This window comes from Mixophyes fleayi, chromosome 6 (assembly GCF_038048845.1).
Source record: "Mixophyes fleayi isolate aMixFle1 chromosome 6, aMixFle1.hap1, whole genome shotgun sequence".
Lineage (NCBI taxonomy): Eukaryota > Metazoa > Chordata > Amphibia > Anura > Limnodynastidae > Mixophyes > Mixophyes fleayi.
The window spans coordinates 59,204,040-59,230,905 of record NC_134407.1 but is presented as its reverse complement, the minus strand read 5'-3'; the positions used below and the strand labels follow the sequence as shown (position 1 = coordinate 59,230,905).

The 26,866-nt window shown below is 39.9% G+C and overlaps 1 protein-coding gene across 33 annotated transcripts in view; it reads right to left on the bottom strand.

Moving 5' to 3' along the window:
• The window catches only part of CAMK2G (calcium/calmodulin dependent protein kinase II gamma), a 182,854-nt gene that overhangs the window by 95,587 nt on the left and 60,401 nt on the right, over nucleotides 1–26,866 (bottom strand). For all 33 annotated transcript variants that reach the window (XM_075216644.1, XM_075216648.1, XM_075216654.1 and 30 more), the window contains exon 3: nucleotides 8,278–8,337. In XM_075216644.1, coding sequence (XP_075072745.1) covers nucleotides 8,278–8,337 — 60 coding nt within the window. The remainder of the gene's footprint in view (nucleotides 1–8,277; nucleotides 8,338–26,866) is intronic.

The window sequence follows — 26,866 nt, the reverse complement described above, 5'->3', positions numbered from 1 at the left end:
TCCCGCAGTGGAACGCATATGCGTTCCAACAACAGGAAGTTCGGTATTTGAAACGCAAGTTTGCGTTCCAAATGCCGAACTTCCTGTGTTGGAACGCATATGCAGAAGTTGAAGCCGAGGGACCGGACACCAGGTAAGTTCACCCGTGTATAAGCCGAGTGCCCTTTTTCAGCATACAAAAGTATGCTGAAAAACTCGGCTTATACACGAGTATATACGGTAAATATCTAAGCAAAGATCAAACATGCTTTCCTAGTGGTGGGTACCATTTTTAAAAATCCTACATGACAAAGATCTAATTTCAGATTCAAACTGGAAGTAAACAAGCATTATTCTGCTTTTTACTTACGGATGCCTGCGAGTTTGAACCACTGCACGCCATAAGCAAAGATTGCAATGTTAAAAGCTCTTGTTCTTTTAGCAAGACCTAAAAGAACAAGAGCTAGATATTGGTGCACTTTAATAGCTGGAAATTAATATAGACCACACACAGAACGAACAGATTGATTTTCAAGTGAAGTTCTCTATATCACATCAATACACCAAAGTTGTACCCATGTGAATCTCCCCCTATCATCACAAATTGCTATTCGAGCCTCTAAAGGATAATGTGTGGGATGAGAATCAATTACAAGCAAATGATACTTTGCTTCTTTTAAATTCCACAGAGAAACAGTCCCATAATTGGAAATAAACTACTGTGTTTCATAACAAGAGTCAACTTCTTAAGCACTGCTCTGAGGATTTGCAGTTATGTGTTATAATGCACAGGTGATGTTAATATATGTATAATACACAAGTGATGCTAATATATGTATATAATCTGTAAATAGCAGCTAAATAAACGGTGAGCTCTGATGTCCTCAGTTTAGTATTCAATAAGTTCAAGTCTCTGTTCTTACAAATTCACGCAACAGTTTTGTCAAAACGCTACATAGTTGAAACAAGGGAGCACATTGTAGTTTATGTTAACTCTGATTTAAAGTAAGTTGTGATAGAATAGTTTTAAGGGAGAACCTAAAGCTTCCCTAAATAGGAGTGTCACCTCTTCAAACACCTTGGTCGTGGCATAATTGGTAAAGCAAAGCTTGTGTGTGGCATAGAGGGAATGATTTAATAATTTCAGACAGACCAGTTGGTTGTTTTTGATTAACCCTTTGCCACACACACGTCACGCAGGCGAGTGCTGATCGTGTCAAATTTGGCAGCACGGTGGCTTATTATTATTATTATTTATAAGGCGCCACAAGGTTTCCGCAGCACCGAACACAGTACAAACAATGGACAGTACAGGGAATAACAGTACAGAACAATAAACGAGTAATACCAAGACTTCAAAGACTCCAGGCAAAGCAAATATAATGGAGTTGGAGCAGAAGAGAAGGTAGAGAGACAGGAGGGAGAAGGGCCCTGCTCATAAGAGATTACATCCTAAAGGGAGGGGAAACAGACAGCCGGCACAAAGGGAGTCTGTAGAGGTGTGCACTTGCTCCCCTCCTCTGAGGAGAAGCCAGGAGATGAGATCGAGCATGGAGAGAGGGTTAGGTGGAAGGCTGGTAGGCTTTAAGAAAGAGATGGGTTTTGAGTGCCTGTTTGAAGGAGCACAAGTTAGGGGACAAATGGATGGAGCGTGGGAGGTCATTCCAATGCAGGGGGCCAGTTCGGGAGAAGTCTTGAATTCTGGAGTGGGATGAGGTAATCAGAGTGGACGAGAGGCGACGGTCATTGGCCGAACGCAGGGACCGGGCGGGAGTGTGGATGGAGAGGAGATTGGAGATATAGGGGGCAGTAGAGTGGGAGAGGGCCTTGTAGATGAGGGTAAGAAGTTTGAAAAGGATACGGTAGGGGAAGGGGAGCCAGTGAAGGGCAAGGCAGAGAGGTGAGGCAGAAGAGGAGCGGCGGGAAAGGAAGATGAGCCTCGCAGCTGCATTGAGTATAGAACGAAGGGGGGGGGAGGCCAGTGAGGAGAAGGTTGCAGTAGTCCAGCCGGGAGATGATAAGCGCGTGGACAATGGTTTTGGTTGCTTCATGAGAAAGGAAGGGCCCGGATGCGGGCAATATTACGAAGTTGGAAGCGACAGGATTGGGCAAGGGATTGAATGTGGGGGGCAAAAGAGAGGGAGGAGTCAATAGTGACGCCCAGGCAGCAGAGTTAGGGAACAGAGGAGATGGTGGAGTTGTTAACAGTAATGGAGAGATCCAGATGGGATGAGGATTTAGACGGAGGGAAAACAATGAGTTCGGTTTTAGCAATGTTAATTTTGAGAAAACGTGAGGACATCCAAGAGCTTAGTGGTTAGCACTTCTGCCTCACAGCACTGGGGTCATGAGTTTGATTCCCGACCATGGCCTTATCTGTGTGGAGTTTGTATGTTCTCCCCGTGTTTGCGTGGGTTTCCTCCAGGTGCTCCAGTTTCCTCCCACACTCCAAAAACATACTGGTAGGTTAATTGGTTGCTATCAAAACTGACCAGAGTCTCTCTCTGTATATGTTAGGGAATTTAGACTGTAAGCTCCAATGGGAGAGGGACTGATGTGAATGAGTTCTCTGTACAGCGCTGTGGAATTAATGGTGCTATAAAAATTGCTGATGATGATAATACTTGTTTTGCAAGACTATCATAATCATCTCTATAACATAGGAAATAAACATGTTTAAAAATGAACTGTCACCTACATATAGTATAGTAGAGGCAGCCCTTTCATGCATTGAAGCAACATTTGTGAGAATGCAAGATCTTAGTTCACTAGTGAGTGGCGACAGCAGTGAATCACTGCACTGGGTGCAGGAGTTGCACTAGCTTAACAGATATTAAACAGAAAACATTGCCCAGAGAACAACGACATTACTGAAGCACTTCATGATCAATAATCACGAAGCCTGAATAAATTTCACAGTGCATGATTAATATTCATGGGGCATTGGCTCTTCGTCAATTAACAGGCTACATTTGTATGAGCATTGACTCTGCACACAAAATGGCTGCATCTGTGTGTAGGTGACAGGTGCCCTTTAAAAGTCAGTAAGGGACGTGAACTTTTAGATATATAATTGACAAATTCACACACTAAAATCGACTGATTAAATGGATTTTTATTAATTTTGGAGATCGAAAACGGTTACTTTATTGTATTAACATATGCAAACAATGAAATGGTTTGTGTCATATTTTACAGTCGCTCTTTCAGTAATAATCTGTCCTACTGTAATGAAGGAGAGTGACTCTGGGTCTATACCCAGTGCACAGGGTATGGTCAGGTGTGCCTAGATCCCGCTAGCTTGCCCCTTCCTCAAATCTAGCTTAGCTCCTACTGGGATTTGTGTGTGACTATTTCTTCCCCAGATGGAGTTTTTCTCCATATATATGCACCTCTGTTTTACTCAGAGGGCTCAAACATATATTGAAAAAGAGAAGTTAGCGAGTAGTAAATGCAGCGCCACAAATACTTAAGAATGTCTGTACGGTCTTGCTGATCTAGAGACAGTGATATTACTGGGCCATTTACCCACTTAACAACTGCAGTCCAAAATATCACCTACCAGCAGGGGTGACTGGGTACACCTGGCTATGACTAAGGAGCCTTCTACAGTTGAGCACCATGAAGCTGCGCTCTTACTCCTCTGTGTGCCTGTCACGTTAGGGTACACAGTGTATACATGCTTATATTCAAGGCTAAAATAATTAACTGATAAACCATTGGCTCAGCATCTGGTGTGGACGCTGGAATGGATAATCTTTCAGAGCTTGCTGACTTCCTATACTATTCTCTGATCCCCAGCTAACTCTCTGGAAAATCTACTACTATACAATTGGTTGAAAGCTAGCAACTACTGCTATGGCCGATGTTATATATTCTGCTTTGTAATGAACCCGCAATAACAAAGCCCCTTTGCTGTATCAAAGCACCTTGTCCTCCCACAGCAACTGGGACTAACGAAAATGTATGGTGTGATCTGATATTGTACGTGTATCCTCCCACTCAGTTTCTCCTCTCTGTGCTCACTAAAAGACAAAACTGCAGCTACAAAATAACAATATGCTCATCTGCAGATTATATATATATATATATATATATATATATATATATATATATATATATATATATACACATATATATACATATATATATATATATATATACACACACACACATACATATATACACACACACATACACACACACATATATATAGAATTTTTTTTTGTTACTTTTAAACTTTTTAGATTTATCTACCATCATATTTATCCTCAGCATTTATATATAAAGCTTTCAAAACTGCTTTATTTATTTTTTTATTAGTGTAACTAAATATCTTGTATGCTGTCTGGCACATGTGAGGTAATTGAATTATATCTGCCACACCATAGTTGTTGGCACGCTGGAGACAGAAAATATTAATTATCACACAAAGCCTATAAATCCACCAACAGTGCCACACAGTCATATCCTTTAACACGTGTAATAATCTTAACAAATCAGATGTCATTCTCAGTAGAAAAAATATGTTTAAAAGGTGCAATCCCATAGATTTTTTTTTTTATTTTTATTTTTTTTAAACAGCAAGCTTTATACACCCAATGTAAAGTTGACAGCATTTACCTAGGAGGTTCATATATAATTTAGTGCTCCCTTTGCAAAATCACTGTGAGGGGAGATTTATATGGCTGTCCATCTCCAGAGCCAGACATGAGGTTCTTTGATTGACACACGGCAGAGGGAGTGTGGGTGGAGTTTTATGCTATGAACATGGGACTGTTGTTGCCATGGTAATTGCATGACACTGCACAAACTTTAAATCATTAATAGCAGCTTGATACAAAAGCCCAAAGGAAAAATGAGCAACAACATGGGGGAGATTCAATTATTTTGAAGAGCAGCAGGAGCCTCGCACAATGAGACTCTGCAGCGACATTTGGCCTAAAATCCTCCCTTATAGCTGTTTGCACCCCATGCAGGAGAATTCAGTTCTTAGTGATGTGCGGCAAAGTGCCTCTGGAACAGTCCGCGGTCATGTCTGGCCTCAGAGGTGCAAGTGAAAATAAGCGGAGGTACCACTACCATAGCAACTGGTAGTGTGCGCAGTCTGACATCGCAATGATCTCTGGCAGCACCATCACTAGAAACTGAATCGGCTCATTTTTGCTCATAACTCTATGGGACATCGTATGAGGCTCCCATAGCATTTAAAAGTTACTTGAAAGCACAACACAATGATCTTCAACCTGTAAGTTCACCCATAATTCTCTGGCTGCCAGATCCAGGTGATAACCAGTAGACTGTGCAGTCAGTGGAAGCATGAGGAAAGGGAAGCCTAGAATATTGACATGGGTAGATTCTATTACCGTTACTACTGTAATAGCTGCAATGTTACCGTTACTACAGTAATTTCAATGTGGATTTTTGCACACGTCTCAGGGAGCTGTGAGCAAAAATCTGCGGAGAAATTACTGCAGTAACAGTAACAATGTGCAGCTACTGCAGTAGTGACAGTAAAAGTGCGCGGGCCGCGGTCTTTAGAACGCCGCAGGGAATTGAATCTACCCCATAGACTGAACTTTTGTCTGCAATAAATTAAGAAATTATGTATGTGCCTTGCAAATGTGATGGTTCTATTTTTAGAAGTTGGATGGTACAAGACCTTAAACAATCTACAAAGCAACATAGTTAGATAACAATCCTACAACTAAATAAATGTTAAATGTGTGGCTGGCGAGGACATTCTGTTAACTGAAACAGGGAGAAAGAAGCGTTTCAAACAATGACATTAATAACTATGGAATGTGAATTAAACACAGAGTATTAATGTGACATCCATAATGACTGTTTTGACAGCAGAGTGGGGGGAAAAATTCTAGGTATCATTTTGACAGCTGTCTGAGCCAATCAAAGTGCTCCACATATACCTGGCATACAGTGCAATAAACTGGAGGTTGCTGGAGCAATGATAGTAGTCACTGGCTGGTTCTAGATTATAATGTATTTTCACATAACTCACTGGTATTAGAAATAGATTGTATAACTCATGTACCGTGGGTAGTATTAAGCTATTAAAAACAAAATGCACTAAGTTACAATGTTTAAAACATGCAATTTCTTTACAAGCAATTTACAGTATATGCAACACTTTATATTGAATGTAATGTCACTTTCAACAAAATTATTTTAATTTTTCAATGTTTTGTCATTAATGACTATATTATTAGCAGGTGACATGAATCAAATTGTTTTTCATTTGTGTGCCCCTTATATGTATTGCAAGTATCCTGCAGTATACTGTCTGTTATAGCAGAGCAGACCTAGACCCGTATCCACCAACAGACTTATCTTTACATCCACTTCTTGTTGAACACAAATGCGCAAATGCCAAGTGTACATTCGTTTTAGGCATCTTAACGAATCAGGCCCATAATGTGAATGATGACCCTTAAATAAGTCTTAGCCTACTAGTAAAACATTCTAACAAGAAACCAGAGGGTAATCCAAGTCACCAGGATCATAAGGGTGAAGGCTATCAATCACTAGGAACTAGTGGCATTACTGAGGCATGAGGCACAATGTGCCTCTTGCTTCAATGTCTTCACAACATCGTCTCCTGCAATCTGAGCAGGGGACAGGTACATTTTAACAATTAACTGACAGCTGTTTTTCGCCTCGTAACACCCAGCAACCAATACAAAGCTACCAGCAGCTGAATATATATATAATGTTGAACAGTAACAGCTTGTAAACAGATAGAGGAGTTGTCCAGCAAGCATTCAACTACCTCAGTTCCAATGGCCAGATGTGAGAGTTCAGGACAAAAAGGACAAGAGAAGACAACAACAATGCAATATGGAAGTTAGATTATGGATATACTAAAGCGCTTGTCTATAGTGGGGATGGTGGGTGGGCGTGCTAACACGGGATCCTCCACCTAGTCAGACTAGAGAAAAATAAACAACAGCTAAATGTAAAATGGAAGCCTTCTGCAGATATCCAATGCATATATAGAAAAACAATTTTAAATTACACACATCTGGTTGTAAATGAAAAAACATGCTCAAGATACTTTCAGCCAAACAGCCTTATATATTGCATAGTTTCCCCCTTTATAGCTCCAAATGGACGTTATGCTGCCTAATATCATACGAAGCGATGCCAAGGTGTTCTCTGTAGCCATTGTAAATAGTTTTACAAACTGCATCACTCATCTCTCTGCCCTGACCCATAAACCCTCAGTGTGTCAAGTAAATGGATCTCCGAGCACCCCCTCTTGCTGTGGGACCAGCCATGCATCGTCCCTGAAGGGATTAAAAGCATTTCTGAAAGAGTTGCCAATGCTAAGCAAGATAAACTCATAATGTAACAGCATCTTGCGTCTGAGTCTACAAGCCAGGCAATCAACATGAAAGCCAATATAAAGCATTTTGGCAGAAAGGATTACTATCCCACAAACATTACCACCCTCATGGACAGGCTAGGGAAAGATCATGCCAAACCTAGCATACCACATGCCTTCTGTGCCTACCAGACTATCCATATTTCATAGCCAATTGTACAAACAAACAGCCCCTTTTAAAGCTTTAGAGTTGTGTCAGGTCTAACCTCCTCCTACCCTGTGTGCAGCCAACACTGCAGATAAGCACAGAAGTGCTGCTGGTGCCGGCTTACAAGCAAAACAGAAGACATCTGTCAATATACATGGAATCTAACGCTGCAACTACGGCAATGCACCACAACCACAGAACTGTTTACACTATAAACGCCATGAAGGAAGAGCTGTCCATTTAACTGTCTTGTGACCAGGCTACATAAAAACAGTATAAAATGTGTGTGTGTGTGTGTGTGTGTGTGTGTGTGTGTGTATATATATATACACATGCATACACACATACATATACATACACACACACATTTTTTCCCTTCTTTAAAAATTATGGTTTTATATGGGAGACACACACAGTATACTTACACACGTGTGTCTCAATTTGCATTCTCTCCCTTATAATGAGGATCTCTGTTTCCAATCATAAAACAGTGCTTTTTACTACCCTATGCATTTAATTAAAATCTTTTTTTTTTTCTTTAAAGAAATGATCTGGCTGTCTTCCAAGCTGGCAAATCAATAGAGCAGCCGATGGATAACATTCCATTAATGAGAACATCAGTCCTGTATTAGACGCCACAGATTTGTCATCCAGCGGCTCCCACTCATCACCCTTAACACATTAGCTATGGTTTGTTGACCCCAATGAGACTGTTGGAAACAAAAGCAAGAAGAACTGTGAAACTTACCGATATTGGGATGCTTTAGAAGCCGGCAAATCCGAGCCTCACGCTCCAACTTCTGGTGGTCTATAAAAGAGGAAGGGGATACACATGTGGTGAGTTGTTCATATTAAAACAATATTCCAATACGTTTTCAGAGATATTAGGTGCTACATCTCCCTTAATCTTTTTGTGTCCCCATGGTTTAAAAAGTTAAGCAAAAACGTTACAATAATAATATTGACACCTGTGAAAATGGATATTTTAAAATGTGTACAGTACATACATTACATTTCTCATTGGTTTATTGTGGCGATCGACACTTGCGATACAACAAATTGTCCAAATTCTAACAGATATTTTAATATAGATCATTGCTGAAGATGTGGATAAAGAAAAAATGTGGGATCTCCAAGTACACTTTAAAACGCACAGGAATATGTAACACTTTAGCATTGATCTATGGGATCTTATAACCACTACAAAAAAAAAAATACAAACAAAAACAAAGTGGAAATAAATGCATTAAGCTAGGATCGAATATATTTCCACTAGCATAGGCCATTTAATGCAGGATAAGGGATCTGGAATCGGATATTAGCAGTCATTAGTCTACACTAGACTGGTTTTATGGTTTACAGAAAATCATTGCTCTTTGCATCATGTTAAGCTCCTATGAGGTCAGGTCTGTATGACCATACAGCCAGCTTGTGCTGCATATCCTTAGATGTTACTGCATTAGAATTATGTTATAACACCACAGTCCACAAGTGAAATCCCAGGAGGCAAATGGACAAAATTTACTCTTGCCGATTAACGGTGCGGTGTGTTCACTGAGATCATGTCAACCCAGAAGTCATTAAGGAGTTTCCGTCACCATATAAAGACACTGGTCTGCAGGCGGAGTTCTTTAATACATGTTATGGCATTCAGTAGTAAAATAGCAGCATCCTGGTTAGGAGAGTGCGCGGTTGTTATTATATCCCTGCAGCTGACATCTGACGCTGTGTGAGGGCATTCTCACGGCTAAAAAGGCAACGAGCCTGTTTGTGGAAACACAGTTTCTATAGCAGGGCTTGTGACTAAATCAATAAACTGCCAGGGGAGTAAAGGCAGGAGGGTGTTAAATAAAACATATCGGGTTCTCTGGTGCTATAACTCACACACTGGTATGACCAAACCTAAATTATGTGTGTAACAGACGTCACCCGGGAGCTCTGTCATAATATAAAACCATTAAGGGCGCAGGCAGGGTGACATTCCTGTAAGCTCCAATGGGGCAGGGACTGATGTGAGCGAGTTCTCTGTACAGCGCTGCAGAATCAGTGGTGATATATAAATAAATGATGATGATGATAATATAGGACACAAAATCCAAGGTGACTTAGAATATCCACAATGGAGGGATCATTATTTCCTATATTACACAAGTTTTACTAACGAACACTTAAGTGATGACATCAGAACTGACCAATTATAAGAGATATCAGAATTACTGCTTATACAGGATGAAATTATTTACAGGAGTTTATACATATCCTTGCATCATGTCTGGCTTAAATACATACCAATGACACAAATACTGCATATAGATAAAAAATGACAGCAAGAAATTCCATGGCAATGTAGGGAACATTTACTAGAGAAAATGTAAACACTTTTAATTATACTTTTTTTTGTGTATGGGGGGGGGGAACTTTAACAGTTGAAGTGGAAGTCTAGTGTAATACCATTGTTTGCATTCAGCGCTAGACAATCCATTACAAATCATACAAAACTGCACATAAAAACAGAACATATAAGGAAGTACATATAAGGTAGATGAAGGATGTGACCGTGGGAGCTTGCAGTCTAGAGGTAAAGTACACTGTAGAAGAGTCTTTGCCTCCCCAGTAATCTCATACTTGCCTACCTATGGCAAGTAGTATCCGGGAGAGGGGCGTGTCTAGAGGGCGGGAGGGGACGGGCACGGTGAATCGCGTCATTATGGCCCTGCCCCTGCGTCACATATGCCGTTTTGTTGCGGGGGGCGGGGTCAAAATGACGCGATTCACCGCGAATCGCAGCATTTTAGCCCCGCAATTGCGGGAGATTTGTCAGCTCTCAGAGGAGTCCGTGAAACCAACCCGAATTTCGGGAGTCTCCCGGACATTCCGGGAGAGTTGGCAAGTATGAGTAATCTCTCTTCTCACGGTAGAGATTATGAATCAAGTATTGAAATCCCATTGACATAGAACGCCAGGTAGTGTCTGAAGGACACAAAAGAGCAAACTAAGAGAATGCACAAAGCATAATAACAATATTCCCCAGCAATCATCATTGGAGATGCAGTTGACCCACAGACAGCTAAAATGCTGACGTTCACCCATACTTCACCATTTGTTTTTATTTATGATTGTAGTTCAGGCAAGAACATCTTTTTAGTGTTGAAAACCTAATATTGAATTTTACAAAAATACAACAAGAAAATGTGTTGCAATTTCCCAATATGCAAGCAACAACCAAACTAAAAAAAGGTGTAGAATTTCAGTTAATTTCATCTGACAAAAAAGTATAGGTTTGTTATGTGCTAAGAGCTTAGTTAAGGCAGAAAATTGCTACTAATAATCTTTTCAATCCAAGCAGCTACAAGCTACAATTAAGCAAAAGGCAGCTCAGACAAAGAGGACAATGAACCTACCGCTGTTCTAACTGCTCCATACAGAAGAAAATGTGATTTGCCTGTTAAATGTAGGATAAATACGTTTATACATAACAAAATTCTTCATTAAAGTGTTACAAACAAAATTACTGATCTGATAAAAGGTTACACTAACCCGACAGAGAGAGAAACTATGTTCATTGTGTTACCTGTGATTAGCTCTGGGGTACGCTGGTTCTTATGCAGTTCATTTGGGTAATGATGCTAATCATTAACGTGGGTAAACATGAGATGACATTTTAGGAGTAGAAATTGGACATAATGAACTAGAGTAAAGGAACGGATGCCTAAAAAAATAAAATAATAAAATATATAAAGATATCTTTCAGCCATCTGCAGCAGAAAGTTTAGACTGTAGACTATCAAGGGCATCAACAAAGCTGCACCAACATACATCTCCTCTCTTGTCTCAAAATATCTCCCAACTCGGCAACTCTATATCCTCTATATCCTCCCATTCCCGGTTACAGGACTTTTTCCGGGCTGCACTCACTCTATGGAATTCTCTCCCTCGCACAATAAGACTTTCCTCTAGTCTACAAGCTTTCAAGCATTCTCTGAAAACCTACCTCTTCAGACAAGCTTATAATATTCCTCAACCACCCTCTTAACCTCACTACATTACCCTATTACCACCCGTTATTCAACTACCCCTTGACCAACATTGTTGAGTGACAAGATCATTTAGCTTATGAGCCACTTTTATCTTTGCAGTCTGGCTGGGCCGACTGCTAATGTAGACTTAACCTCCTGTGTCAAACTCCCATTGTCCAATAGATTGTAAGCTTGCGAGCAGGGCCTTCTCACCTCTTTGTCTGTTTTACCCAGTTTGTTTATTAGTTTACTATGTTTGTCCCCAATTGTAAAGCGCTACGGAATATGTTGGCGCTATATAAATAAATGATGATGATGGGCATTTGCCAACAACCTAACTCAGGATTGACTAGATGGCAGCTCTTAAGCTCAAACTACCAAGTATTGAAGATAATAGAGCCAGTACCTGTAGAACCTGAGGAAGTAGTGATGGAAGCAGGTGGTTTCCTGGTAATGATCCCTATGATTAAGATAGTGTGAACTCAATGGAGCAGGAGACTAGGTGGCTTTGTGAGCACACTGCCTGCCAAAGTTCAACAAATAGCAAGAGTGACAAGGTGTATCCTAAAATATGAGCCTGCAAGAATATACAACATTCCCAAGTGTGAAGGATTATAACAGTTCCAAACAAATGTCTTCCATGAAACATACCTATGAGTTTTAATTTCGAAGATACAGTGATACTTGACCACCTGTGGAACAATATTGGTTAGTTTGGTCTCTGAGTAGACACTGATATGGCGCCATGGTATCTTCTGAGTCAACCTCTCTCACATCAAATTCCAATGTGTGTTGTCTTCTCTGCATGTGTCAGCTCTCAGTATTCAAACACTTACTGATGCAACCATGTTGTGGGCACCTTGATGGTGATGAATGAATTGAAGTTTTTTTTGTTTTTGTTTTTTTTAATCATGATCATGATCAAGTGTAATACAGGGATTATCACTGCAAGTTGCCCTTCCCCCAATAAAACCGCACTTTGAAAAGATATAAAGGCCAGAAAATTTCTACTGCAAATCACAGGAGTTCCAATAAAAGTATTTCTAGGATCAGAACAATAAAACACCACACACACACACACACACACACACACACACACACACACACACACTTCTTGAGTGCACATTGGCTTTCTTACATATATTATTTTAAGATGAACGTATCCTTTGAAAAAGATACTGTAGTGGATATCAAGTGAAAGAGAGCCAAGACTCTTATTGCATGCCTGGCTGGATGACAGTTGTTGCTATTTGTGTTCCTGTTTCAAGGACACCAAACCCAAAAACTGTGATCTTCAGGTATGAACCAAAACCGTAAAATAAAATTGTTGTGTGGCAATCTGAGACTCCACTGCAGCTCTGTTAAAAAAATGTTACCTCCATTAGCCATGGCCACATTTAAGGAATGGTCTAGGATTTGAGACTACACTCATTTTAGGTGCTATGACATAACTGACCCACCCCTAAGTAGGAATCTTGCAAAGTGCATTTTTGTGCATTAACAGGCCTGCAAAATTAAGAGGGAATTAGAAATATACCATGACTTCACATTGCTAAATATTTTGTTGGTTTCTTTCTTGCAGGCTTTCTTACACAGACACGAATAATGCAAGATCAATTCTTACAGCATCAATAAAAGGTAACATATTGACGCAATAAAGGTAAATTAAAAACACCAAAAAATATGGCTCTCATTTTCTCATGCGTGTTCAGACGGTACTGGACACCAGCTAAGGTACAAGGCAGGCAATCTGTCACACAGTAAATGGAGCTGCACTGACTATACAAGGTCACAACAGGGAGGTTGACACCATTTGGTTGCCATGACAACAAAACAGGCTGTCCCATTCGGGGTATAACACCACACCAGTCTGAGCCTAAAGGTTGTCCACACACTTTCAGAGCAGGGTGTGAAACGACATTTACGAGTCAAATAACGTTGGTATCATGTCTCAGTCTCATGTCCAGAGACCTCCCTGTTTGCTGCCATGGCAAATTCCTTTAGTAATGGATATGCTATTTTTCACTTGTTACCAACAATTGTTAGACAGGCTAAACTGTAACCATTAGATATACTTCCCTTGCACAACTGACATACGGACAAATATTGACACGTACGGGTAATAATGACAGAAGAGCTCAGGGAAACATTCAATAATTATATAAAATTTAGAATGTAAGCTCCAACTGTACAGGGAACAACTAGGAAGAGGATGAATAAAGCACAATATATATGGTCAATAGTCTAGGTTCTTAAGTTGTGTATGTGTACCACAAGGGGTACCTCAGATTCAATATAAAATACTAATCAGAAAAAGATACTTAAGGGGTACTAGATAAACATTTACCATGCGGTTCATAATTTCTTTTATTTTTTAAATAATCAAACATTGGGGGGGGGTGAAACCCTGTCGCAGTAGGTCGTATGTCACCTCTGTGACGGCAGTATGGGGACCGTGGACATCTATTTCCAACCACTGCTATAAAGAATCTCTCGTACTTTATAAGTTCTGAAGTAGTAATCTTGGGTCTGATTAATTAAGGATCTTAACTTTAGAAACTTCTTATTTAAGTATCCTGGACAAAACCATGTAACAATGCAAGGGGTGCAAATTAGTATTCTGTTTTGCACATAAGTTAAATACTGACTGTTTTTTCATGTAGCACACAAATATCAACTTTAAATTTCAGTGTACAAATAAGCTATCAAGTATTTGTGTGCTACATGAAAAAACAGCCAGTATTTAACTTATGTGCAAAACAGAATACTAATTTGCACCCCTTGCATTGTTACATGGTTCAAAAATCCGGGTCTCACCATCCATACTCCAGGCTTACCACGGAAATTACCCCACCAAAAGTCCTGGGCCTAAACCCCGGATTTTCAGACCCGGGATTTTTCACTAGCACCATCCATACTGCACCTAAACCCGGGTCGTCTGGGCTTGCCCCGGCAAAACCCGGGTTTTTCAGGCAGTATGAATGGAGTATTACAAACACAATTCTGACAAGTGCTTAACATATGCAGTTTCACCTTTGTTCAGAGTTCCCTGGCCTGGATTTGGTAGAGAGATTTCATCTCTTCATCAACAGCTTTAATCTACTTCTGCTTCTCGTGCACAATTAGCCCGTACATCTGCTTTTACGACTCTGGTTCAGTTTGTAGTGCTGTTGAAACCATGTAGGATAGCTGGTTCGTTGGAATGCTCTTGTTCTATATTGTGAATCTTCTACCGGAATGTATAGGTGATAATACATCCTTTCCATCTTCAATGGCTGGATTGCCTAATTCGATTTCAATGTCACTTAGATCCTGTCACTGTGTATCTCACAGAACTTATTGCTCAAGCTGAACTACTTGTTAATGTCAAGAAATATGCGTGAAAAGGAATCAATCGGTATAAATTCTGGCTCAGAATTCCTTTCTGTGGACTAGTTTCCTGCTTGGCACACCTTTCTTTTTGGAGCATGTACCTTACAGACATTGCTTCCAAATATTGTAATATGTCATAGCTTGGGCTGCTTTCTGAGCCATTGTTGTATGGAGTTTTCTTGCTAGCCTTATTGGGTAAATGATTTAACAGGTAACAGGCTGACATGATTGCTACACCCAGGTATGTTTGAAATGTACGGTACTCGCCCCCACTGCATCGTCACTGGACCAACTCAAGCTGAAATTTGGCATTATCTGCGTACTATGCCCCTCTATCATTTTACTTTCAGTTGTATGGTACGCTGGTCAGGATCACAATTCTGTTTCAAAATGGTCTGTGTATTACCACTCGTGTATTTAGTCCCATTACCTGCACATAGTATCTTAGGTATCCTGACAAACTTGATACTTACTTAAGATATTCTTAAGCGTTTTTCTGGAACATCATCCTTGCTGTGAAGCAGGCATACTACTGTGTCTTGCCTTATCGACCAACATGAGAAAAATACTGCATTCATTTCATTTTTTTATGCACTTTCTGTAGCTCCTTCTACATTTCTTTTGCAGTTTCACATTTGTATTTGTGCACAACTTTATCGTCCTCTATTCTACAGGATATGATACGTTTTCATCTGGGAGTGGAATATTCTGGCTTCTTGTATGTATTTCCACATAACTTTCTTAATGAGCAACATCTTCACTTTATACTTCCAGTATAGTAGTTCTGGTTTGCCAGATTGGCCACTATGAACTTCATTAAGTTTCTATTAACAGTCATTTTTTGTAAGCTTTTGTCTTTCACTGGTGTCCAGGGTCTGTGACCATTTGAAAGAAAACAATCCAGCACATTGCCCAGGTGTGTTGACATTAAAGCACTTTTTATTGAAAAGCAAAACCTATTAACTGCTTCTTACACTACAGAAGCACTCAACTTGCCTAATCTCTGCTTCTAGTTTCCTGCCTTCTATGGTTTAATACTTTATTAACAGCTTAACAAAACTGTTGGACACTTAATAAAAGTACAGAAATTTAAGCATATATCGGTCAACTTTAAAATCCGCAAAAAGAGAAAAAGAAAAAACAACGAAGATATAGGAGAAAGTAGTTGTGGGAGCCTTGGATTGTGTTGAAAAATATCCGTTACCAAGAAAGCTTCCATGCCTCCGTGTTGTGACAGCGTGCAGTCTGCACTGATGTTCTCTGTACAGCGGGGGAGACTTCTATTTACACATTAAATGAGCCACAAGCAGTGACACGCAAAGGTAGGAGTATTACAAAAGACCCAGGAGGGACAAGCTCTGCCATGGAAAAAATAAGTCTTTGTGAGATGAAGGAATACATAACATATCCAAGTTTATTTGCTCGACACCACAATAAATTCAGAATTTAAAAATGTGGTTTGTCTTGGTCAAAGGTGGGGCTTATTTTGTCCCTATTTTGCCTGCTTTATTTAGGTCAATGGTTAGGTGGGGGGGGGGGGGGGGAACAGTCCAATGGGAAGGGGGGGGGGCAGCATATAGTGCTGTACATGACAAAATATTATCTACGAGGTGCTCACAGCCAATCATATGCAATTTCTTCCAACACTGCACGCTTCCCATTCTTCCAAACTTCTCCCAGACAAGCAGCAATGGAATTTAACGGCAGGGGGCGCATACGATCCTCTTAATAAGAGCAGTATCACCTGCGCCACTTACATTTACTTGAGCCATAAACCAATACAAGTAGATGTTCATCATGCAAAGAAATGGCCGTCTATTTAGGTTTGACCTATACCTTTTGTTTTGTTATTGACCAAAGCAGTGAAGATGTCAAAGTACTGTGAAATGCCACAATGCCATCTGAAATTCTCTCTGTGCTCAGTGAGGTTTTTAAAAAAAGAAAAAAAAAATTTGACTTGGGTTTGCCCAATATATGAAATAAGTCATTTTTACAAGAATTTTGTCAATGTCAGATTTGGCAAAGCCAGCGCTTCTAACGGGTAGTTCCTGACTGGACTCATGTCCTCATTTGCCTAATTTACCTCAGAAATTATGATTTTTGTGTCACTAGGATGGCCATTACACATAGTTACTTCTCATTATTTTTTCTACTTAACTTTTGCAAGTTCACAGTTCTCTGTTTGGTAAATAGGAATGAGGAGATCACTATGCATAAATTACAGACTTTAATACATGTGTCCTAAGGTCTCCAGGGGTTTATGGGTAAATGGAGATGTGTAGTAGCAGCTCAGTTTCCTGGGATGCAGTTTGCATAACACAAGGAGAGGAGGGGAGGTCAGCGGAGATGGTACAAAAAGCTTAGAAAAATGATCCACCTCTTGGGACACAAGGTGAGATCTCTTCACATCCTATTACCTATCCAAAAACACCCAGTTAGCATTACAAAAATGGCTTTTTAATGCCCCTCAAAGTGGCCCTGTTATGTTCTCTATTACTCTGCATCGCCTCTGGCTTAATAGGCACTTAGAGCAGTCCTAAATAATTAATATTTCACTACTTCTGACCAGAAGAACAGTGTGGACCGATTAGTGTTTGCAGCCTGTGAATGTTTTGTTTCAAACATCAAATACATGAAATTAAATGTACCTCCATTACAGAGGCAGAGCAGACTTACCAATGTTATTAAATAATAAATCTATTGATTAATCAGTCAAAGCAAGCAGCACACAAAGGCTCACTGCATGGTCCATTAAAAAAAAAACCTTAGCTTCCACGTTAATGGAAAAGATAAAAACACACACAACAGGTAGAAGAAGTCTGTGTAAAATATGGCATACATGGTAAATGAGGGGATCTGTGGCAAGATAATGAGGAAACTCTGCACTAATTATTTCCTTTATCTTATTTATGCTGCTAGCACAATATAATTATTTTAATATACATTAATTTTCTCTTAGACACCAGAGTATTCCGGCTAATGTCCTCCATATTACTAAAGCGATTAATCTATAGTTGCTGGATTCTGTACTATGGCTTAGACATCTATAAGCAGAAAAAAAATTAATAACAAACAACAATATAGTGTTATTATTAGTAGTAGTAATATTATTATTGCAGGAATAAGTATCACACTATCTAGTTTCTCCTCAAACCCAATCATATCAAACCGTAAAACTTAAAAGTTGAGTAATAAAATGGGCTACTATAGTATTAATCAACAAGTAAATAAAGCTATGTAAATTTAATCTGTCATAGTATGAAAAGTTTTACTGGATATTATAAAGGTACCTTTTCATATTTAAATCAACTTGCATTTTAGCTACAGTGGCCTTTAAAGAACATGAATAATAAATCAGTATGTTCATACCACTTCACAATAACTGATCTTAACCTTCAAGATTTTTATATTACAAGTCACAAAATGTCTTAAGAGTGAGAGGCTAAATGTTCTATTGACCCACAGAAATACAATCTCACTTTTGTTCTGCCTAATAAAGTCTGTTAGTGAAAACATAAATCAATATACACCCTTACGGAAGGTCTTAAGTATTTTTTAACTGGAAAAGCAGTAACGGAAAGAAGTGTCATCGGCTGAACACCTTTGTAAAAGATCTTGGTAAACACATTAGGGGACATTAATTAAGGTAAAGAAAAATGGAAAGGTGGCATTATTTGAGCATTAAACAGTGATAATTCTGGAAGAATCAAATACCTACAATGTTTCACTCCAGTTATGCTTTACTTCACTTATTCACTGCATTGACCGCCAGTGCCATTCTTGATACAGTATTTTGACAAAAAGACAGTAAGAATCTCCTAAAAACAGATCTTCAAGTGCTCATAAGTTTATAACAGCTCACAATGGCCTATAGTGTGCAAATTAAATATTTAATCTTCACTCTAGAACAGGGGTAGGCAACCTACGGCTCTCCAGGTGTTGTGAAACTACAAATGCCAGCATGCCTTGCCACCTATCTGCTGGTTATCTACTGGCAAAGCATGCTGGGACTTGTAGTTTCACAACACCTGGAGAGCCGCAGGTTGCCTACCCCTGCTCTAGAAATTGCTGACAGAGAGGTGCTAATCAATTCGTACATGCGCCTATCGGCCAACTCTAACAACGGATCAGTTATCTTGAACACACAGTTACGGCCAATCATGCAGAGCCATGAATCCAATATGCAGGCAGACTGTTCCTGTCTTGTTAGATCTAATTTATGTATATATGGACTGGTAGTTTGTACAGTGGTTGGCTTAAAGGTAAATGGAGCCCTCCATTGCAAATTATTAATCAAGAGCCTCGTAAAGATTATGCAATGCCAGTATTTGACATTACTATTCAAAGAATGCTTATTACAGAGCGGAATAATACACATAAATTAACGGAAGAATGTTGCTTGTTCTGCAGACGTGCATCATGTGGACTGGTGGCTTCATATGCAGGGGCCCTGTCAATGATGTCACAGAAGCTGCATTCTCAGCTTTTTGACTTTTATTAGATTCCCTAATGACAGTGTCCTAAAGACATGGGAGGGCCCTTAGCTGTCACTAATCGAGTATGATGATGATGTCTACACTTTACAGAGCTGCAGGGGACTTTCAGTTTAATACGAAATAATATATTTTACCTTCATGGTTCACCTCAATTTGGGGGATTTAGTCCATTCACATGGTTCTTAAACATCCAATATTAACCCACAGAATTGGACAAAAAAAAAAAAAAAAAGATTTAGCCATCACTCAAGGATCACACAAGAGGTGAAGTGTTCCTTGTGATAACTAGGATGTCAACAGAATTCTCTTTGCTGCAGTAATATCCAGCAAATGAGCTCTGCAAACCAGTTGGTACTGCAAAGGAAACTTGACAATTTCCAAACACACCCCTCCCTTTCAAAAGCCCAAAACTTGGCTGCTTCTTACTAACTGGCAAAAAGAAAAGAAAAAAAAAAGGGAAGAATTATGTGGGAAAAGTCGTAAAAGACCATGAGACCCAACCACTAAATGACTGAAGAAGAACATTTTATTGTAGAAAAGACAAGTGTTTACTAAAACATCAAAAGGGGTGGCTGCTCTAACACAGACATTATTTTGAATATCAGCAGTTTAAACTCATGTCTGAAAATACAACGAAAATAACTTGATGTATAGGAAATTAAAGTGAAGAGTGTGCTTGTAAACATAATAAACTGTTACAATAATACATAGGTTCTCTCTTACTTCACCTGACCAGTCTTACAACCAGATTAAAAACAGTTTGGAATGTATATTGTAATCTGCTCCTGAATACATAAAAGTAGTTGAAGCAATTGATTTCAAATAGCTATTTACTTATAATCTACCTAGAAAGTAAAATATTTGGTGTCAAGACATAGAGCTTCAGTGGTTACAGCAGCAAGTACAGCAGAGCTATAATACTCTAGGAAAGCATAGCCATAACACTCCATCAGTGTAAGTATATAACTGTAAAAAAAATTTAATCAAAATCACCTTTCAGTCCTCTGCCAGGATTCTGCAGATCCTATACAATTCTGTATAGAAGAAATGTTGCTTGCACATTAATTTCCAATCATTTCAGGACTTTGCACCATCCGATCAGACGAGCCCCCAATCTCCAATCTTTGAAACGCTCCTTGAATACTCACCTATTCACATTCGTCTATGCGGCCCTACCCCAAGACCATTCCCTCCTCACGTTTTACCTGCCCCTTCCACTCCATCCTCTCAGTTTTACTCTTCCCTACCTCCTCATCCTCTTGGTAATATTTCATTTGTTCTATTTGTGTTTTCTTATGTACTTCCTTTCTCTATAGTCTCTTGTATTGATTTTTACTGATTCTTATCTATACTCTTTTTGGTCTATTTTTTTGTTGTTGATTGTGCGGCGCTGCAGACTCTGTATTGCCATATAAATAAATTATGATGACGACAGTTATTTACACTGTACTTCGTATTTGCCATTTAATTTATGCCAGTGTGTGCTCATTTTACTGCCATGTAATAAAGCTGCCTACTTATCACACAGCTCAGGGCACTCATCCCAGACTTGCCAGTACTGAAACTATTTAAGAGGCACTAGCCTTCTAATAAATAGAGGGAAAATGTGATACTCTTCATATTGAACCATTATACCAGGTACACAAATTGAAAAGCAGTTACAAGGACATCAGGGGTTGTAGTTATGGGGTTTAAAGCCCTAGACGGAGACTTAACCACTGGTTTGGTACATCTGTGTGAAATATAGCAATGCCAGGTGGCTGTCAGTACATTTACTAGTAGTTGTTAAAATAGGAAATCATCCATAATAATGTGACAGTTGCCAACCGTGGTCAATCATTTGACAGGTGAGCTGAACGTGAGCTCTCACGGGTGAATCCATGATAAGTTTGTGCAGTAATGAAGTTTATGTTGTGATGAATATTTTAAGCCTGATGTGACATGTACATCTTCATAGCCTATTACATTCCCCAGCAATAACATGCACGTTGACCCGGGCTCTACTTCAGTGAAGTTCTACTTAAGTCCATTTACAGGAATATCGAACGTAACCCCTTAACTAATGTCAACCCGTAAAAGATTTAGTTATAAATAAAAATATTCTCATGAAACCCCTTGGTTAAGCGAATACTGCACTGGTAGCTGAATCTGAAAGAGTTAATATATAATGCAGATTTTATTTTGTTTAAGTGTTGAACATGATCTCTATGTCTCAATTAAATGAATGCCAGACCTGGACCTGTCAGCTGTGGCATTAGCCAGAGTTGCTAATACAAGTGGGCTTCTCTGGGTTCAATAATGTTCCTCAGCTATCCTCCAGTTCACCGCACACATTTTGTGCTTCCGTACTGGGGTGACCTAAAGACAGACACAATCAGTGAATGATGGTACACTAACATTTTAGGAGTCTAAGTAGACATTTGTAATGTGCACTTGGGTTTGTTTCTGCATGGCAGAGCTGTTTACTAGTGTGAGCCCGGACCTGACAGCATCTCAAACAGGCCAGATAGCAGGAGCTGGAGGCATTCACTTAGTTTCATAAAGGGTGTGTTACACAGGTGCCTATTTGGGCAGTGCAGTAAGGAACATAAGAGAAGGTCAGCAATGGGGTCCAGGTCATGTGATTAGAGCATTTTTGTTTTTTCATGTGTTTTAAATGTGCTAAGTAGGACTTCATGCAATTGGCAGTCTTGCTCAAAGATCACCACTATCTTCAGGCTAAAAGCAATAGACAACAGCCCCTTAGTGCAAGCCTGGACAACCTAGGACTCTTCGGGTGTTGTGATACTACAATCCCCAGCATGCTTTGCCACTTTGCCAGCCAGCGGGTAGCTGCCCTAGTGTAACTCTCCTGAAAACTATGCAGTGACTCAAGCTTACAATGCAGAACACTTAGATACTCCAAGTACATGGGGATAGTACAGCACCAAGTATGTTGTAGCTGCCTGTCTGAACCATGTGCACGCCCAGAGAACGCACACATTTACTATCACTTCTGGAACCCATTCATTTGGTCAATGTTATCACTACCATTTTGAAGTCTAATTTTGCCCATTATTATTTTCACTCACTATGTCAGTAGATGAAACGGCAAAGACTAAAAGCCAGGTCACACTGAACTACAATCTCCAGCATCTGGCAGTCAGTATCACGTTTTATCATAAGAGGTAATCACTGTTCTGCTGATCTGTTTCTAGTTACACGGTTTATGTTGCTGCTGGAAAGAACCAATACATCTAGAGACTACGCTTTTTATTAATTAAATGGCAAGAAGAGCTGGTTGCAACTTTAAGACCTTAGCACAGCAGAAACTGACGAATGAACAGAGAATCCAGGATTTACCACCTCCTTGGACAAGCACCAAAAACATGTCTTAATCCCTTCTAGAAATCAATCTGCTCTCCATGCCAACGCTCCCTGTGCCCAGCCAATTTCCTCTACAGCACAAGGGGAGGGTCAGATAGAGAGAGAAACAGCTACAACGCACCCTCAGCGGCAGCTGCAGGGAGCACCACTGCAGAGGCAGCATTTGTAGGGGACTTGTCATAACAATGAACTTGAGTCTATTCTGCTTCAAGTCCTTGTAGGGTGTTGGAAGGCCAGCAGCTCCCACACAGGGGCCGGCATCTCGTCTGTCAAATATGGGAAAGCAAACTGAAAACACGCACTGGAGAATATTTCTGCCTTTCTCCCTCTCCCCAAATCGCACCCATAAATTCCAAAAGCACAAATGTAACACATTCATAACCGAGAGCCATGGTCCCTTATGCACAGAGCAGTCACATTAAGAGAAGTAGACAGGACTAAATGGCTCAGGGTTTGAAGAGGAAGGGCTTGGGGGGTTTATTAATCAGACAAGTTCTATCTGCTCTTGCAAAGGTTTAAAATGCCAGGCTCATACTTAACACTGCAGTGATTTGCATTCGGTTCCTTCTAGAAATGTTCTGCATTCCCTATAACCAAGCCTACAATAAGCTGCTAGTACCAGCTTTAGATTACATGTGTGCCCACTTCCCTGATAGTGAAGATAAACATTAAAAATATAAAATTTGATTCTAGTTAAGAACCACACAGCCCATCAAATCCGCTTATTTTTAATTGTAAAAAAAAAAAAAAAACAGGTTTAAATGCCCGTCACCTCTATTGGAAGTATATTCCACCTATTTACCACCTTTTCAGTAAAGTTATCCTGCTACACTAGTTTTAATGCATCTTCTCTTGTACTAATAATACATCTGTACAATGCTTTCTTTCATGTACCTTATTAAAACCCTTGATAAAGTTAAAAGCTTTTATCATATACCTTCTATGCTGCAAGCTATACATATTAAGTCATTTAGCATTTCTTGGTATGTGATGTACACAATGCATTTAGTAGCCTTTCTTTATACAAACAATGATTTATGTCCTTTTCAAGATATATTTTTTCCAGAACTGAACTCTGTATTCTAGGTGTAATCCATATGGTAGCACCACCACAACTATAATTCTGCCACTAACTCCTCATACTGTGAACCCTAAAACAGAGCACCATTTTCACAAATGTGGCGCAACTAAAACTTTACATGGAAGTCTCTATTAATTAACATGCGGTGCTTTTTTTTTTTAGAAATATTTAAAAAAAAAAAAAAAAAATCTTCACTAGCGGTTTCACACCTGATTTCTCTTAACGGTGTTCCTGAAAAAGTTTTCTTTTAAAGTACATTTTTAGTGTTCGTAACACACAGTGGACACAAGAGCAGTACAGACTATTTTCTTGCGTTCATGTGTGAACATTCCTCCCAGGGATCAATCTATTTTTAGCTGCATCCTAGCTGTGGTCTCATGAGGGGTATGAAGAGCAGTAGTGCGTATCTAGCCTATAGAGTATAATTCCAGTGGCAAAATCTTACTGTACTTTACAAACAAGTTCCAAGTATGGCTAATTATGCAAAGAATCCGCTGCTCAAAAAGATCTGGGGCATTCAAAACGCCCAAGGTTGAAGTCCATGCTTGAGGCATCTGTGTCTGTGGACTTCAGAATCTTACAATAGAAACACTAACAAACAGAACTTAAAATGTGGAAATATTATCTATTTATTTATAAGGCGCCACAGATATAGAAGTAAGTAACAAATAGATGAGGTAATACATGTCAGTAGCTCAGATGTGTGTGAGTAGGGCTATGGGCACTCTGCAGCAAAAGACGTGACAGTACGTACGAGGGACAGGAGACAGATATGGGACAATAGGTAGAGAGGACCCTGCCCGCGAGGGCTTACATTCTAAAGGAAGGGGTGGTGAGACACAGTAGGACCAAATGGGAGAAAAATTTAGATGGCAATTGAGGAAGAAGAGGTGATGGATAGAATGGATAGGAGGTGGTAGGATAAGCGAGCTTGAAAAGGTGAGTTTTGAGTGAGCGCTTGAAGGACTGAAGGTTGGGGGAGAGTCGAGTGTCGAGTGAGACAGGGTCCCTGGGACAGCACGGCAGAAGCCTTGGAGGCGAGCATGGGAGGAGGTAATGAGAGGTGAATTGAGGTGTAGGTCAGAGGGAGAGTAGAGTGGTTGGGTGGGTATGTGCCTTGAGACAAGGTCAGATATGTAAGGAGGAGAAGTGTTGGTAAGGGGCTTTGTAAGCGAGGATAAGGAGCTGAATTGTGAAACGGACAGGGAACCAAATGAAAGGATTTACGCAGAGGAGAAGCGGAAGAGGAGCGGTGGGAGAGGAAGATGAGCCTAACCGCAGCATTCTGTATGGTTTAAAAAACAGAAGTGCGAGAGCGAGGGAGAACAGTGAGGAGGTTGCAATAGTCGAGACGAGAAATGAGTGAATGGACCAGAATTTTGGCTTCCAGAGAGGAAGGGATGGATTTTCGGAATGTTACGGATGTAGAAGTGGCAGGATATGTGAAAGACTGGATATGAGGGGTAAAGCAGAGGGCTGAGTCAAGGGTGACTCCAAGGTAGTGAGCTTGGGTGACAGGAGAAAGAGTGATGTCAACCAAGCGGGAGATATTGAGAGGGGTAGCAACATTGGCAGGAGGAAAGATGAAGTGCTCGGATTTGGAGATGTTGAGTTTCATGAAGCACTGTGATATCCAGGTAGTTACAACCGAGAAACAGCTAGATACCTGGGTTAGGACAGTGGGAGAGAGGTCAAATATTCAAAATGGTGGAAAGAAAACCTCCAACGTTATACAACATCTTAAAAATATCACATCTGGATAATAATACGTCCATCAAACTATGCAGTAGAAAATTATTCTGATATATAGCCGAAAGGTTTTGTTTTGGTTTTTATGGGGACAATCAGATATGTGCCGAGTAGTAACTAGATTTATAAAACAAAAGAATTCTGCATCTTTGTGTAAAACTTCCCATGTGTCTCTCCATATGTAAAAGTCACAGCTGTCAGACTTTTTTGTGTATCGCTGATGACAGAGCCAACACATACCAGTAAATGACCTATATCAAGTGGAGTAAGGATATTTGCTAGTGGCAAGGTTTGTTTGTTTTGGAAGTAGTACGCCCTGTTTATTGAATGTAACAAGGATAATAATTCAAGGCCTCAAACAAGCAGATCAGTAAAGGACAGATGGCCTTCTCAGTTAAGGATCAATTGAAAACTTTACAAAATGGGAGTACCGAAATGGAATTTCGACAGATGTATTTTCCCTACTAGGCAAATATTAACGTCTCAACTTAAAAATCAAGTCCCAAAATACCAATCAATGTTAAGCTTAACATTGGTACATGGTTAATATGTAAAAAGTTAAATGCTACTGTTTGGTGATAAAGACACCCACCCACACGATCAAGTTCCTCCTACAATCACTGTGAGGAGCACTGCTATATAAGATAATGAGAAGATAATGCCAGAAGTTTGGGGAAGGATGGGGTTACATTTTTAACGTTTCCTTGGTCCTGGCATTGCAGCATTAAAACCGGCAATCTCTCTGTCACCATGTTAAGTCACACGAATCCCCACTGCTGGAATTTTCTGCTGTCGCACATTTTAGCAAACCTGATATGTTACCTCTCTTTTTTGTGGTAAGTCTGTCTTTACAACATGTCTAGATCCTAAGCATCGGAATTTTCGTGTCGTCTAAAGTAATGTCGGAAAAGTGGTCCTCGGAAATATGTACCCCACCCCTCGCGAGAGCCAACATCCTAGAGGGTAGAGATGTAAGGGTGACGTAGTGGTGGGAGTAACGGAGGTGGAAGAGCTAGAAGGAACGCTGGTAGTGATGAATGAACAGATGCGTTTTCAGGCCACAGTTAAAGCCTTGGAGACTAGTTGATAGTCTAATTGGGCAGGTGAGTACATTGCAAGGGTTGGGAGCAGTGCGGGGTAGTCTTGAGCTGGGAGTAGTTAGAGGTAATCAGTGGGGAGTTGTATTTGAAATTGAACATACTACTGTTGACCATCTAGCAAGTGAGGCTATCTAGCTAGTTTTTGGTTTGCCTTTAA